The sequence below is a fragment of the Vidua macroura genome, chromosome 10 (genome assembly GCF_024509145.1).
Source record: "Vidua macroura isolate BioBank_ID:100142 chromosome 10, ASM2450914v1, whole genome shotgun sequence".
NCBI classification, from domain to species: domain Eukaryota; kingdom Metazoa; phylum Chordata; class Aves; order Passeriformes; family Viduidae; genus Vidua; species Vidua macroura.
Window position 1 is genome coordinate 1,582,737 of NC_071580.1, and position 16,338 is coordinate 1,599,074.

The 16,338-nt window shown below is 47.5% G+C and overlaps 1 protein-coding gene across 4 annotated transcripts; it reads left to right on the top strand.

The window, feature by feature from the left end:
* Positions 1–655: 655 nt before the first annotated feature.
* On the top strand, positions 656–13,948 carry MFSD1 (major facilitator superfamily domain containing 1). 4 transcript variants are annotated; one of them, XM_053985820.1, is made up of 17 exons: positions 656–809; positions 911–963; positions 2,627–2,739; positions 4,164–4,206; positions 4,556–4,623; positions 5,013–5,121; positions 5,934–6,036; positions 6,686–6,784; positions 7,267–7,378; positions 7,817–7,873; positions 8,390–8,546; positions 9,493–9,590; positions 10,637–10,749; positions 11,138–11,185; positions 11,343–11,403; positions 13,190–13,304; positions 13,532–13,948. In XM_053985820.1, exons 1-17 carry the CDS (start codon positions 656–658, stop codon positions 13,589–13,591), a joined length of 1,563 nt encoding a protein of 520 aa, XP_053841795.1. In that variant the 3' UTR covers positions 13,592–13,948. The 4 variants fall into 4 exon arrangements, with proteins under 4 accessions (XP_053841795.1, XP_053841796.1, XP_053841797.1 ...); XM_053985821.1 differs by lacking the exon at positions 13,190–13,304; XM_053985822.1 differs by lacking the exons at positions 13,190–13,304; positions 13,532–13,948 and adding an exon at positions 12,354–12,999.
* The last annotated feature ends 2,390 nt before the right edge of the window (positions 13,949–16,338 follow it).

The window sequence follows — 16,338 nt, forward strand, 5'->3', positions numbered from 1 at the left end:
TGCAGAAATGCCTTGCAAATTAAGAACTTTTCTGGTTTTTGTCAACTTCTTCCCCTTAATCCTGGTGGTTCCATGAAGACAAAGAGAAGGTGAAGGGTGTTTGCCTTTTCTGATGAGGAGGCCGTAACTCTTTGTGTGCCCTGTCGCTGTTATCTCTGTGTGAATTTCTTGATTATCCCATCTCTTTCTTGAGCTAGTAAAAAAGTATCTTACCTAGCACAGTTTCTATTTGAACATGGTGTTACAGCCTAAAAATATATTTAACACCCCACTCAAGGGAATTAATACAGCACAACTTTCCGACATTACACATATAATATACACTGTGATACCTGCGAAAAGCCAACCACAAAACGTGCACGTTTCACACCCCTCATTAAACTTCTTTTTTTTTAAATTTTACCGGGAAACCGAACCTCGTTCCTCACCGTTTCCGTTTCCATGTGTTTAATATTTATTAAAACGGTTTAATACTTATTAAAGTATTTATTAAAATATTTAGTAAAACATGGCCTCGGCCCGCCGCTGCCATGGCAACGGGTCACGTGCGGGGCGGGCCACGTGCGGGGAGGGTCACATGCCGGGCGGGTCACATGCCGGGCGGGTCACGTGGCGGGGCGGGTCACGTGGCCGGCGCTCACGTGAGGCGGGCGCGATGGCGGAGGAGCAGCGGGCGCTGCTGGGCGCCGATGGCGCCGATGGCGGCGGCGGCTCCCCGGGCCCTCCCCGCGCCCTGCCCGCCGCCTGCGACCCCCGCCGCCTCCCGCACCGCCTGCTCGTCCTGGCCCTCATGTGCTTCCTGGGATTCGGTGCGGGACGGGCCCGGCGGGGCTGCGTGTGGGCGGGGGCGGGCGGGGTGTCGGGTGTGGGGGCCAGGACAGAGCCCTGAGGCGTCCCCTTCTCCCTGCAGGCAGCTACTTCTGCTACGACAACCCGGCCGCTCTGCAAACGCAGGTTCAGCGGGTGAGTCGCTGTCAGGGCGCTTTGAAAAACACGGGGAGTGAGTGACCTTCTGTGTGGGCACGGGCTAACGCGGCAGCGGGGAAGGGCTTCCCGCCGGGAGAGGGGATTTGGGCAGGAATTGTTCCCTGGGAGGGTGGGCAGGCCCTGGCACGGGGTGCCCAGAGCAGCTGGGGCTGCCCCTGGATCCCTGGCAGTGCCTGGAGCAGCTGTGGCTGCCCCACATCCCTGGCAGTGCCCAGAGCAGCTCTGGCTGCCCTAAATCCCTGGCAGTGCCCGGAGAAGATGTGGCTGCCCTGGATCCCTGGCAGTGCCCAGAGGAGCTGTGGCTGCCCCACATCCCTGGCAGTGCCCAGTGCCCCACATCCCTGGCATTGCCTGGAGCAGCTGTGCTTGCCCCACATCCCTGGCAGTGCCCAGTGCCCCACATCCCTGGCAGTGCCCAGAGCAGCTCTGGCTGCCCTAAATCCCTGGCAGTGCCCAGTGCCCCACATCCCTGGCAGTGCCCAGTGCCCCACATCCCTGGGCAGTGCCCAGTGCCCCACATCCCTGGCAGTGCCCAGTGCCCCACATCCCTGGCAGTGCCCAGTGCCCCACATCCCTGGGCAGTGCCCAGTGCCCCACATCCCTGGCAGTGCCCAGTGCCCCACATCCCTGGGCAGTGCCCAGTGCCCCACATCCCTGGCAGTGCCCAGAGCAGCTGTGGCTGCCCCACATCCCTGGCAGTGCCCTGTGCAGCTGTGCTTGCCCCACATCCCTGGCATTGCTTGGAGCAGCTGTGGCTGCCCAGATCCCTGGCAGTGCCCAGTGCCCCACATCCCTGGCAGTGCCCAGTGCCCCACATCCCTGGGCAGTGCCCAGTGCCCCACATCCCTGGCAGTGCCCAGTGCCCCACATCCCTGGCAGTGCCCAGCGCAGCTCTGGCTGCCCTAAATCCCTGGCAGTGCCCAGTGCCCCAGATCCCTGGCAATGCCCAGTGCCCCACATCCCTGGCAGTGCCCAGCGCAGCTCTGGCTGCCCTAAATCCCTGGCAATGCCCAGTGCCCCACATCCCTGGCAATGCCCAGTGCCCCACATCCCTGGGCAGTGCCCAGAGCAGCTGTGGCTGTCCCGGATCCCTGGGCAGTGCCCAGTGCCCCACATCCCTGGCAGTGCCCAGAGCAGCTGTGGCTGCCCCGGATCCCTGGCAGTGCCCAGGGGCATTTGCAGCAGCCCGGGCTAGCGGGAGGTGTCCCTGGGCTGGGAGCTCTGTTCCATGCCACGCTGCTGCTCCGGGCACAGCAGAGGCCGTTCCTCCCGCGAGCTCGCTGAGAGCGGTGCTGGTTGTCACTGCCCTGTGCCCTGCAGTGCCGCTGTCGAGCAGGACGGGAACAGAGAACTCCAGATCAGAAGGCAAAGAAAATGAGCTCTGATTTATTTCAAATGTACTGCTCTATATATAGAGAACATCGAGAAGATTAATTTCATTGGTCTTAGAGTAAAAACATCTCACACCATTGGTGTGCAGTGAATGACACACAGAGGCAGAACAGATCTATAAACAATGTGAATAACAAGGTAGATTAGAGAATTATTTACATTCTTTCCCAACTGTTTCCCAGGCTCTTGCCTGGTTAGAAAACCTTTCTCTTTCTCTCTGACTGAGCTGAGAACATCCACACTGCAGGACATGAAGGTGAACACGGCCCAGTTCATGGCTCTCTACGCCTGGTACTCCTGGCCCAACGTGGTGCTCTGCTTCTTCGGGGGCTTCCTGATCGACAGAGTCTTCGGGATCCGGTGAGCGCCGCGCGTCCCTCCCGCGCCGGAGCCCTGCGCGACAGCTGCAGCTCAGCTCGGCCTCCCGGGCTTCTGATCAACCTCTTCAGTATTTCTTCTTCTCCCCCCCCCTACCTAGTTCAGGATTTTTGAAGAATATAGATGGAAAATTTAGAATTTAAATCGTTTGTAATTAAATAATTTAAGTAATTTAATGTAATTTAAATAGCGTAAATCATTTATATTTAGAATTTCGATAATATCAATTTAAGTAGTTTAAATATCACTGTTCTGAGTGATAAAAGGAGGTTAATAACAACACTAAAGGGACTCGGTTTGGGTAGTTTGAGGATGAATTTGTGATGTGGCCAAAGCCCAAAGCAGTAAAACCCCACAAGGAAACACTTGCTGGGCCCTGAGTCTGTCGCTGTTTCCTTGGATGCTGAGCACTTCCATGTCCTCAATCCTTTTGGAAATCCTAAATTATTGGGATTTTTGGGGGAGTGCTTTTTTCTTCTGGCCTCAGAGTTAACAAAGGACCCTGGGGGTGTTAAATCCTGAATTTCCCTCTCCTGCAGCATCGTGTACATCATCTCAGCCCCCATGTCCCCAGTGTAATTAAATATACTATATAATTATAACTGTAGGTAAATACGTTATCTATAAATAATATTATATATATATTTATTATTTATATATAATATTATGTATGTTTATCATATATATTATAATATATTCATAATTATTTGTTACATATTAAATATAAATAAATATATCTTTATATAATATAAATATAATATTTTATTCTGTGAATATAAATATTTAAATCTAAATATAAAATATAATCTAGATATAATAATATATATTATATAATGTATAATGATATATTATAATATAATATTAATATAATATTTACAATATAAATATGTTTAAATATAAATATAATGGTATAATATATTATATAATGTATAATAATATATTATATCATTATATTTATATTTACACATATTTATATATGTATATATTATCTAATGTATAATAATATATTATACATTATTATAAACATTATAAATATAAATATATTATTTCTATTATAAATGTAATATTTATATTCTATAAATATATTTATATAAATCTAATTATAATGAAAATAAAATAATTAATATAATTTAAATAATAGACATTTATGATTTAAATAATAGAAATAATAGAAATAATTGGAATATTTAAATAAATTAAATAATTTCAATAAATTTGTTTCAAAAGCACCACCTTGTACTACCTGTTCTCTGTGGGAATTGTTGAGCTGCACAGTTTATTACACAGACCTTTTAATTGCCCATCCACCTCTCCCCTTGTTTCCCTGCTGCAGATCTAAAATCGAGTTTTTAGGGGGAAAGAAAAGGGTTCTGGTCGTGCATGAAGTGATTTTCTTGTCTTTGCAGGTTGGGCACTGTGATTTTCAGCATCTTTGTGTGTGTGGGGCAGGTGAGTGAGGGATGCTCTGGGCCTGCAGTTTGTGTTTCACTGTAGACAGCTGAGAACTGAGAGCTGAGGGATTTAATTTACATTTAAATGGGAGAACCCTGGGCTGTATTGGGAAAGGGAACCTTGGAATGTGACTGAAATTATGGGAGGGATCCACGTTTTTTATGTGTTTGATGTGAAATTGGGTGAGGATGTCCCAGGTGGGCCAGGCTGGAGCAGCAGAGGCAGCAAAAACCAAACAGGGATTGGATGTGGGAAGGGAAAAGCATTTTTGTTCCTGTTTTCAGAGAGCCCTGCTTTGCTCCATACCTGAAGTGCACAATTACCATTTTCCTTTGCTGCTGTGCAGGTGGTTTTTGCTCTGGGAGCACTGTTCAATACGTTCTGGCTGATGGAAGTGGGCAGGTTCATATTCGGGTGAGTCTGGAAGGGCAGATTTGTGCTCTTTGAGGTAAGGCCATCTAGAAAACCACAAAAACTAACCCTGGATAGCTCTCCTAGGAAAGTGCTGCCACTTGGGGCCAAAACTGGTGCGTTCTGAGACCTCTGAAGCTGAGGAGTGCAAGATCTCTCTCCTTCCCTTGTGTAACTCAGTTAGAAAACCAAAACCAGGACTTCAGGTGTTGCTGAATCAAAACCTCTGGAACCACCAGTTATTCTTCAATCCCTGCACTTCCATTGTTGAGCCTTTGATTTCTGTTGCCCTGTGTATGTGGATATGCACTAAATCAGGCAGGTTTTCCTGGAATTCTGCTCCTGCCAAGGCCCTTTTTGCATCACTGGAGATGCTGTGTGTGTTTTTGCAGGATTGGTGGCGAGTCCTTGGCGGTGGCCCAGAACACCTATGCAGTGAGCTGGTTCAAGGGCAAGGAGCTGAACCTGGTGTTTGGATTGCAGCTCAGCATGGCCAGGATTGTGAGTTTGCCACCAGAGCACAGCTGGGCACGCAGAGAGGGGCTGTGCTCCTCTTTTTAGGGCTCCTCTTGGGGGTTTTTAAGCACTGCAGGGGTTTCCCTGCTGGAGCTGTGATGGGGCTGGGGGATGTTCACCGTGGTGGCAGCCTTGGGGTTCTCTGGGGGCAGAAAGAGGGGAAAAAGGGGCTTTTTCCTGGTGCCTGTCAGCTGGGAATCCTGTTTGATCAAGTGCATTGAACTCAGCTCAGTCTGTGAGCTCGTGCACGTGGGTTTATGCACCTCTCATGTGTCGCTGTTGGACACGAAATGAGCACACAGAAGCTGGGTAAGTTCAAAAGAGAAAAAAGAGCCAGTTTTATTCACACACCTGGTATTTATGGAATTCCAAAGGTGACAGTGGATTGGAGGATGGAATTACCACCTCTCCTACCACACTGGTCCAAAGATCAATCCATCATTTCTCTCCACCCACAGAGAAATACCTAAACTATTCTATTTATACATGAAATTGTGTGGGAACTCTGACTCTCAAATATGTGAACATTATCAGAAGGCTAAAGAAGTTTCATGAGAACTTTAAAAACTTTCAAAAGAACTATAAAAGAAAACGTGACACTTTAAAAAACCAGGGCAACACTCATGGAAAGCTCTTCCAGCCTTGGATAAATTTCAGTTTGTGATGCCACGTCCTTGTTGTTGATGAATTTGTTACCGACCCAGCTGGGAATCACCTGGATCCTAATAATAAACACTCCTGGTGTATCCCTGGAGCTGGGAAATGCTGGGTTCTTCACATGGCTCTGTTGTGCCTAGGGGAGCACGGTGAACATGAATATTATGGGATGGATCTACTCCAGAGTTCAGGATCTCCTGGGCTACGCTGGTCCCAGCACCCTCGGCCTGGCTCTGCTCATAGGTCAGTGATGTTCTGGGTTGGTGCCACCTGTGTGTGTGTTCATGATTTATTAATCACTGAAAAGCATTTATTCATCAATGAAGAGCATGTATTGACCACTTAAAAGCAGCACAATTCCAACACTTTCTGCATCACATTCTCACTTTCTCTCAGGTTTCTGCAGCTTCTGAAATGCTGTGGCATTTTTGGGGCAGCCAAATTCAAGTTTGTGTCTTGTGGAGGTGAAATATTTCACATCCTCCAAGCAAAGGAGAAGCTTGAAAAGTTTTGTGAGGAGTGTCAAAGCTTGCCTGTGGCTATCTGATTGTAAAAGGGAAATGTGAACAATTCTGGGCTGTGTTGCCTTCCCTCAGAGCCATGGGCACAGAGATTTTGGTGTTGGGAATAAGGCCAGGTTTGTTTCTGTCCTGCAAGGGGCAGCTGAGGAGCTGAGGGGGAGTGGTGGGGGTGTTTTAAATGAAATAAATCCATGTACGTGTCTGTGCTCCAAGGCAGCCACGTGTCAGGCTTCTGGTTTACACCTGAGCCTTTGAGTTGTGCAGGTAAACTTGGTGTACCTGACATGTCCAACAAAAGCTGCTCTAATTGGGCTGGAAAACCAAATTACTGCTCGTGTAAATTACTGACCATGTGGTGTTGCCTTCTTCAGGTGGGGTCACCTGTCTCTTCTCACTGAGCTGTGCTTTAATCCTGGCTTACCTGGACAGGAGAGCAGAGAAACTGCTTTGTAAAGAGCAAGGGAAAACAGGTGAGTGCTGGAGCAGACCCTGCACCAGGCAGGTTTGCATTTCAGCTAATGCAGTGCCTGCTGCTTAACTCTGTCACACTCCTAATCACAACTTTTAGCTCATTTTTACATGGAGTTTTAATTTTAAACACCAGCTCAACAGGCAGGTGCGCTGCCACCTGCTTTATTTATAAAAACAACAGTTACAGCAATTTGTGCCATTGGTTGTGTGCTTTCTTGGGGTTGATCTCCTTTAGCAGGGCTGTGGAGCTCCTCCCTGTCAGTGTGTGGTGGGTTGAGTTCTCCACGTGGGACAACTCAATTAAAAATAAACTAAATTTGAGATCCAGTGGAATCCCAGACTGGTTTGGGATGGAAGGGACCTTCACTCTCCAGCCAGGGGCGTGCTTTAGGAGGGATTTGGGATCACCTGGATGTTCTCCAGTGGGGATGACTCCCAGGTTTCTCCTGACTGCTGCCGTGCTGTGTCTCCCCCTGTGCAGGAGAAGTGATCAAGCTGACAGATGTGAAGGATTTCTCCCTGTCCTTGTGGCTCATCTTTGTCATCTGTGTCTGTTACTACGCTGCAGTTTTCCCTTTCATTGGCCTTGGGAAGTAAGTGCCACTCACTTTTCCAGCCATTCCCTTGGAATGTGGCCAAGCTTTTAACCAAAATGCTTAAAAGCTTCACGTTCTTTGGGAATTACTGCTCTGAGCTGTCAGAGCTCAGGAGCATCAGGGATGTTTGATTTCCTGATTAAAACTGGATGCAGGTTTAAAACATGGGGTGGAATTTGGGGTCCTGTAGGATTCCTTCCATATTTACAACCCAATACCTCATTATTTGGGTTAAATGTTGGTTATGGACTTTTATGTGTTCCCCAAAGTACAATTTGAATGATCCTTAAATTAAAATGGATAGCAAGCTCCTAAATTAATTATAAATGAGAATCTGGGATGTTTGTTTCAAAGCTTTATGAGATGAGACTCTCATTTTGATTTCACATCCTCCAAGTCTGCATTTTCCTAAATAAGTTTTTTCCCTTCCCACAGGGTTTTCTTTATTGAAAAATTCCGATTTTCCCCTCAAGAAGCCAGTGCAATTAACAGGTACATTGTGCTTGATTGAATAAGGAACAGTGCCAGGTTTTAGGGTGTATTTTTGGGCTTTGGGCAGGTGGGAAGAGATTTGGTATCTCCTGTGAGCTGCATTTAAGTGGAGAAATAATTTGACATGACCCAAGGGATAACGTGGATGTGTTTTTTTATTAAAAACACATGTTCACACTGGAAAGAAAAAGCTCTGAAGGGTTTTATTTTAGTATTTAGTGATTATTTTCTGAGTGATAAAAGGAGGTTAATAACAACACTAAAGGGACTCGGTTTGGGTAGTTTGAGGATGAATTTGTGATGTGGCCAAAGCCCAAAGCAGTAAAACCCCACAAGGAAACACTTGCTGGGCCCTGAGTCTGTCGCTGTTTCCTTGGATGCTGAGCACTTCCATGTCCTCAATCCTTTTGGAAATTCTAAATTATTGGGATTTTTGGGGGAGTGCTTTTTTCTTCTGGCCTCAGAGTTAACAAAGGACCCTGGGGGTGTTAAATCCTGAATTTCCCTCTCCTGCAGCATCGTGTACATCATCTCAGCCCCCATGTCCCCAGTGTTTGGCCTGCTGGTGGATAAAGTTGGCAAGAACATCATCTGGGTGCTGTGTGCTGTGGTCACCACGCTGGCCTCACACATCATGCTGGCCTTCACCTTCTGGAACCCCTGGATAGCCATGGTAATTCAGTCCTAAATAGAAATAAAATAGCAAATGTTTGTTCCTGGGATTGAGACCTAAAGAGAAATAAAATAGCAAATATTTGTTCCTGGGATTGAGACCTAAAGGGAAATAAAATAGCAAATATTTGTTTCAGAAATATAAAATAAGCCATGGGGTTGGCACTGAATTATTCTTTGTGTTGTGAGGTGGAAAATGTTCCTCACTCCATTACTAAATTCCTGTGCCAGGTGCTCACTTCCCTCCTAAAAACTGTTCTTTTAGTTTATTCTTGAAGTTTATTACTATTATTCAAACTGCTTCCTTTTCTTCTAAAAACTGTTCTTTTAGTTTATTCTTGGAGTTTATTACTATTATTCAAACTGCTTCCTTTTCTTCTAAAAACTGTTCTTTTAGTTTATTCCTGAAGTTTATTGCTATTACTCAAACTGCTCACTTTTCTCCTACTGTTCTTTTAATTTATTTATAAAGCTGATTACTATTATTCAAACTGCTCACTTTTCTCCTAAAAACTGTTCTTTTAATTTATTTATAAAGTTTATTACTATTACTCAAACTGCCTGTGATGTGCAGGATTGAACCTCAGTGAAAACCTGCATCACTGAGGGCAGATTTCCTGAAATGTTTGCTTGAAGCTGAGGATTATGGTGCTCATCAGTGGGGCAGGGATTAAAAACTTTGGTTTTCAAGCATTTTTCCAGTGAGATGCAGCACTGGGTGTTCAGTCAGGCCCTTTAACTGAAATCAATTTAAATGAGCAGAGTTTATTTTGGGGGTCATTCCTGGAAGAAGTTCCAAGCGTGGGTATTTATTTGGAATTTCATTGCACAGAGCGTTTCTTGAGCTGGTTTTGGGAGGGAGGGAGGGAGGGGAATCTGTTGATTTGTTGGAGCTGTGCCTCCGAGGTGGCCCTGCTGTGACCCTGTGGCTGTCCCTGTGTCCCCAGTGCCTGCTGGGGGTGGCCTATTCCCTGCTGGCCTGTGCCCTGTGGCCCATGGTGGCCTTTGTCGTCCCCGAGCACCAGCTGGGAACTGCCTATGGCTTGTGAGTACTCCCATGGGAATCAGAGCTGGGCTCCTCCAGCCTGCAGAGGAGAAGCTTTGGGGTCACCTGAGAGGGGCTGGGGGGGGACAGGACACAGGGAATGGCTCCCACTGCCAGAGGGAGGTGGGAATTCCTCCCTGGGAGGGGATCCCAGTGAAGGGAGCCTGCTGGAGAGGGCCCTTGGACAAGGGGGAATGGTTGAAAATAAAGGAGGAGGGATCTACTTGGGACATTGGGAATTAGGAATTGTTCCCTGTAGGATGAGGAAGGGGCTGGGATGGGATTCCCAGAGCAGCTGTGGCTGCCCCTGGATCCCTGGCAGTGCCCAAGGCCAGGCTGGACCCTGGGACAGTGGGAGGTGTCCCTGCCCATGGCACTGGGTGAACTTTAAGGTCCCTTTAAGGTCCCTTTAAGATCCCTTTAAGGTCCCTTTAAGGCCCTGTTAAGGTCCCTTTAAGGTCCCTTTAAGGTCCTTTTAAGGTCCCTTTAAGGTCCCTTTAAGGTCCCTTTAAGGTCCTTTTAAGGTCCCTTTAAGGACAAGGTCCTTTTAAGGTCCCTTTAAGGTCCCTTTAAGGTCCCTTTAAGGTCCCTTTAAGGTCCTTTTAAGGTCCCTTTAAGGTCCCTTTAAGGTCCTTTTAAGGTCCTTTTAAGGTCCCTTTAAGGTCCCTTTAAGGTCCCTTTAAGGTCCTTTTAAGGTCCCTTTAAGGTCCCTTTAAGGTCCTTTTAAGGTCCCTTTAAGGTCCCTTTAGGGTCCCTTCCATCCCAAGCCATCCCCTGATCCCTGACACTCTGGAACTGAACCTGAGCAGCCCCAGCCCACTCGTGGTGGCAGCTCCTGCAGGCTGGGAGCAGGAATTCCTGGCTGCTCTGGGGCTGGGGGCAGGCACAGGAACCTCTGCCAAACCCAGCCCTGACTTCCCCATGTCCCAGCAAGTGGGGGACAGTGCAGCTCTCTTTGGCTCAGCACCACTGAGGAGCTTTTCCTGAGGGAATGAAAATCCATTTTCCTGGGAAGAGAAATCAGTGCTGTTCCTGCTCTGTCCCAGCATGCAGTCCATCCAGAACCTGGGCCTGGCAGTGATTGCCATAGCAGCTGGCATGATCCTGGACACCAGGGGATACCTGTTCCTGGAGGTCTTCTTCAGTGCCTGTGTTTGCTGTGAGTGTGGAACACGCTGGGAATGGGTTCAGGGAGCTTCATTGGGCTCTTTGGCTTCATTTTTCCTGGAAAACAGAAATCATTCCTCTTCTAGAGGTGCCAGCTGGGGCAGTGTTGGGATGAACTCACAGCCAGTGAAGTGCTTGGGGTTTCCCTGAAGTGTGGGGAGCTTCAGTGTTTAAAAAATGGAGTGAAAACAGACAAACAATGCTTTTAAAGTGTAAATTCCAAGTTTACAATTAAAACCCTTTCTGAATTACCATGTTCTGTGAGCACAGGGAGATGTACAAAAGCAGAAAACTCTGAGTTAGAGCTGCCATGAAGATCTTGGCTGTGGGTTAAAGGTGTCCATTTATTGTCAGCTCAAACTGTCCCTTTCCTTTTGCAGTGTCACTGATAGCTGTGGTCATGCTGTACTTTGTGAACCACCTCACAGGTGAGTCTTTGCAGCTTCTCCTTACCTCAGCTTCTACCCCTGTTAAATCATTCTTCTGCTTTCTCACTGCTCTGGGAACTCCTGGGGGGAATTTTCAAACCAAAGCCACAGAACCCCAGTTTTAAAGGTCTCACAGTGCTCATTGCTGCTCTTACAGGTGGTGATCTCAACTGGTCTGCAAGGAAAAGGGCAAAACTGCAAAAAGCAGCTGCTTCTGAGTAAGTACAGAGCCAGCAAATGTCAGTGCCCTTGGAAGTGTTTGTCCTGAAGGGATTAAGCAGAGAATTTCTCCCATCTGATTTCTGCTGGATTTATTTTCTTACCTTCAGTCTGTTTTAGGATTTCATATCCTTCCTCCTGTGAGTCAATATTTGAGGAGGCATTACCCAGGTGTCCTTTCCTGGCACTTTTCCTCTCTGCTTTCCTTTATTTCAGTGGTCTCACAACTGAAATGTGGTAGAAAAATGTGGTGGTTTGAGCCTAAATCACAGCACTGATGGGGTTTAGGATGTCCCAGCCCAGAGTTTGTCATCCACATGTAACAATTCAGTGATTCCAGGGATTCTGTGGGGTTTGGAATGCCCAGGCCAGGGTTTGTCACCTACATATAACAATCCCAGGGATTCTGTGGGGTCTGGGATGCCCAGGGCAGATTTTGTCACCCTTGTGTAACAACCCCAGGGATTCTGTGGGGCTTGGGATGTGCCAGCCCAGATTTTGTCACCCTCGTGTAACAATCCCAGGGATTCTGTGGGGCCCAGGCCAGATTTTGTCACCCTTGTGTAACAATCCCAGGGATTCTGTGGGATCTGGGATGCCCCAGCCAGGGTTTGTCACCCACATGTAACAACCCCAGGGATTCTGTGGGGTCTGGGATGCCCCAGCCAGGGTTTGTCACCCTTGTGTAACAACCCCAGGGATTCTGTGGGGTCTGGGATGCCCCAGCCAGGGTTTGTCACCCTTGTGTAACAACCCCAGGGATTCTGTGGGATCTGGGATGCCCCAGCCAGGGTTTGTCACCCACATGTAACAATCCCAGGGATTCTGTGGGGTCTGGGATGCCCAGGGCAGGGTTTGTCACCCTTGTGTAACAATCCCAGGGATTCTGTGGGATCTGGGATGCCCAGGGCAGGGTTTGCAGTAATTGTTGTCCCCCTGTTTCTTTCAGAAAGGAAAGTTGAGTAGCAAAGCCCATCCCAGGTGGGAGCTCCAGCACCTCCCCAGCTGCCAGAAGCAGAGTTTAGGTTGCTCTGTAGCTCTCTGGAAGATCCTGGGGGTTCCAGCACTGCCTCAGCTCCTGCTTTGTCCTAACAATGCCAAAATTCCTTTTCTGCTGGGCTGAGGGCCTGGCTGAGCTCTGCCACCCCACAGACACCTGGGGTGAAGCTGAGCTCAGACCCCTGTGCTCACAGGGTGGAGCTTTCTGATCCAAAAGCATTTTTGTGTTCTCACCCAGAGCTCCCATCAGCTCACTGCTGCTGCTTCTGTCACTGTCTCAATGCAAAAACCACTTTTTAAATGTATTTACAGCTTTGGGTTTGTGTCCTTTCAACACAATGCAAAAAGAGCCACAGATGCTCAAAGGGATTTTTTTTTTTTTTGGTAGATTTCTGAACTCTGAGACTGCTGAGCAGTCTTTTATTGCCTTCTCGATTCTCTTTGTATTGTAATGTTTCTTTTGAGGATGAAAGTTTGTTTCATGGATACAGAAGTTGTTACAGAAGCTCCCTGAGCACGTTGTAATCTGGGAAAAACCAGAAGGTTTTCTCTTTCCTACTGAAATCTTGGAATGAAATAAAAGGAACCTGCAGAAATCAGCCTCTCTCTTTCTTTACACTGAATTATTGATCCCTGCACCTCTCAGGGTCATTCACCTGATACCCCAAAACATTTCCTAAGCTATTAAAATAACAATATTAAAATATTAAATAATATTCCAATAATTCCCTGCCTGGCAGGCTTTTCCCTCAGGGCAAACACCTTTTTGCCACTTTTCTTTTGCAGAGCAGAAGAGCAGGAGAGGCTCAGAAGGCAGAACGAAGATGATTTGGCAAAATTGCTGCCAAAAGCTGATGCCTTTAGTTTAAGGAATAAATACCTGTCCAAGCTTGGAGCTCAGGTATCACCAACAGGGGTTCACAGACAATTAAAAACCAGAATAATCAGGTTTTTTTTTTTTAAAGAATTTGGCTGCTTTTAACAGCCAGCAGCTCCACCTCTGAGTGAAGTTCCTGGGATTTGTTCTCAGAAAGAAATTCCCAGTAATTAAAAATTGAATGAAGGAAAGGAATCAAAGGCTGGCCCACCTCAGAAGCTGAGGAATGTCTTAATTTTATTTTTTTGCAGCTCCCAGCTCATTACTCCTCCTGTTTCTCCACGCTGGCCCACAGAAGTGTGTTGAAATAGCAGCTTGGAAAAGCAGGAATACACTGAATTTCCTGGGCCAAGAGCCCAGCACCAGCAGATGCTCCGTGCTTTGCTGCAAGCCTAGATCCTAGATTTCAAATATTGCCTAAAACTCCTCCTTCCTGGGCAGTGCAGAGATCCTGACGGGGAATTGTGGCTCTGGTGGAACCTCTGAGTACCTGCTCCAGCCTCCTGTCTCAAATACTCCGTGAGTAGCTGAGTCAGGATTTGATCTCTGGGTGTGGAATGGGAAAATTCAATCCTTAAATTGCTGGGATGAGCCTGGATGGAGGTGGGGCTTTTCCAGCCTCTCCTCTTGGACACCTTTATTGCTCTGTTTTGTTTTTTCTGAGAGGAAAAGCTGAGGAAAAGCTCCCAAGTGAATATTTCAGAGGAATCTCCAGTTCCAGAAGTACAAAAAGTGTTCACCTTGGAATTTATCCCAGGGCAGGAACAGCAATAACCTCTCCAAGCCTGAATAATGTGAAAACTGATTTATTTTTAAGAGTTAGTGACTGAAAACTATAAAAAGAGTTAAAGCAAGAACTGAGTTTTGCTTCCAGAGGGAAAAGCCTTGAATTCCATGGTGGAACTCATCATTTTCCCATCATTTCCGTGGGAGGCTCCGTGCTGAACAGGGAGTTCCCAGAGCTCCTGCAGAGTGCATTTTGCTTTGGTTTAATTACTCCTCGAGGTAATTGGATAAATTATCCCTGAAGGGAGCTGATCTTGCTTTACAGGGCAGGAGCAGGAGGTTTGTGGAGCCCCAGGAATGGGGAATATTCCTGGGATGGCTCCAGGGAATCCCTGTGGCCACAAAAAGCTCAGGAGCCTTTGCCATGTGCTTGGCTGCAGAGAGAGGAGTCTGTTAGAATAAAAATGCTGCATTTGATGTAGGACATCCTTAATTTAATAATATTTTTAATTTAAGCAGAATTCACAGTATTAAAGTTGGTTTTAAGAGAGACTTTGCAGTGGGGATTTCTTTGATATCCCTGGAAAAATCTCATTCTCCTGAGGGACCTTTTGGGTGAAAGTTCTGGAATCTGAAGGATGATGTGGGAAGGCAAAGCAGCAGCTTGGGATCCCCCTGCCCCCTGAGCTGTGCTGGTTTCTACTGGTCCTTGCTGGGCTCCTCAGAACCAGCCCCGAGGGCTTGGCTTGCCTGGGTGGTTTCCTTGTAGACTTGTGAATTTTGAGTGTTTTTAAATAAAACCTTCCACTGGACACTGCCACCTGTGGTTTTTCCTTGTTGAGGGTTCTGTTGTTGCCTTTGGGGGTTGTTGGGGCATTTTTTTTCCTGAGAAGAAAATACCCTGAGAAGTATTATAAAAAAATACCCTGGAGTATTTTTTTCCCTGAGGAGGGTTTGGGGGAAGTTTCTCTTTGAGGATCCAAAGGCAAAGCTGCCCCCGCTGCTGGGTTGATAATTTTTTTTTTTTCTTGGGGAGGGAGAGAATTAAATTGAATTTTGCTCTTCTGCTTCTCTTGAACTCTGACACGTTTTGGTGGGAGGAGCTGCTCTGCTCTTCCCTCCAGGCTGGCATTTCCAACCCTGCAGTTCCTCTTTTGGTTTCACTTGCTGAATTCCCTGCACCCTCCAGGCTCCTGCTCCAGTCCCGGGGGGAATTTTGGGGGACAAATTCCCCCGTGAGCTGCAGCCCCTCTGGCTGAGTGTGGGAAAAGGCTCTGACCCTCACTGGCTAGTGATGGACACATTTATTGAAAACATCCCAAAATCGGGGATTTATTTGGCCCGTTTCTCAGAATCTGCCTCGTGCCCGGTGGCCGAGGAGCCTCTGGAAGGAGGGGCAGGGGATGGAGTCGGGAGCTGCTGGGAAGGGACCCTGGGAAGCCTCCCTTGCCCAGGGATCTCTCACTCGAGGTCAGCACCGCCACGCTGCTGCCTCGGGGATGTTGGGAAGTTGGGAAATTGGGATGAAAACCTTCCAGGCTGCTGTGGTTTGTTTTGGTGCCTGATTGGCACGGCTCGGTCCTGGCACGGGGTGCCCATCCCTGGCACTGCCTGGACAGGGCTTGGAGCTCCCTGGAGTGGTGGAAGGAGTCCCTGCCCATGGCTGGGTGGTTTTTTGTCGCTGTCGAGCAGGACGGGAACAGAGAACTCCAGATCAGAAGGCAAAGAAAATGAGCTCTGATTTATTTCAAATATACTGCTCTATATATAGAGAACATCGAGAAGATTAATTTCATTGGTCTTAGAGTAAAAACATCCCACACCATTGGTGTACAGTGAATGACACACGGTGGCAGAGCATATCTATAAACAATGTGAATAACAAGGTAGATGAGAGAATTATTTACATTCTTTCCCAACTGTTTCCCAGGCTCTTGCCTGGTTAGAAAACCTTTCTCTTTCTCTCTGACTGAGCTGAGAATATCCACAGTTTTTAAGGTCCTTCCAGCCCAAACCAATCTGGGATTCCATGGAATAGAGGCCAGTCTTTGGGAAAAGCACCTCGAGCCCTCACTTCTCTTGGACTGAATTTATTTCCAAGGTGGGTGAAGTCTCGGTGTTCTCTGTCAGGTTTTACCAGGGGAGGTTCAGGTGGACGCCAGGAGGAATTCTCCATGGAAAGGGAGCTCAGGGCTTGGCACTGCCCAGGGAGGGTTGGAGTGCCCATCCCTGCAGGTGTCCCCTGGAGGTGGCACTCAGAGCTCTGGGCTGGGGACAGGGTGGGCACGGGGCACAGCTGGGAGAGCCTCAGGGATCCTGGCATTCCCTGGTT

What these genes read in the sequence shown, in the direction of transcription:
- MFSD1 (XM_053985820.1), top strand. Translation starts at nt 656, where the DNA reads ATGGCGGAGGAGCAGCGGGCGCTGCTGGGCGCCGATGGCGCCGATGGC. An exon ending in TAAAGAGCAAGGGAAAACAG is followed by an intron (nt 6,785 to 7,266) that starts GTGAGTGCTGGA and finishes CCCCCTGTGCAG; the next exon opens with GAGAAGTGATCAAGCTGACA. An exon ending in CCTTTCATTGGCCTTGGGAA is followed by an intron (nt 7,379 to 7,816) that starts GTAAGTGCCACT and finishes CCCTTCCCACAG; the next exon opens with GGTTTTCTTTATTGAAAAAT.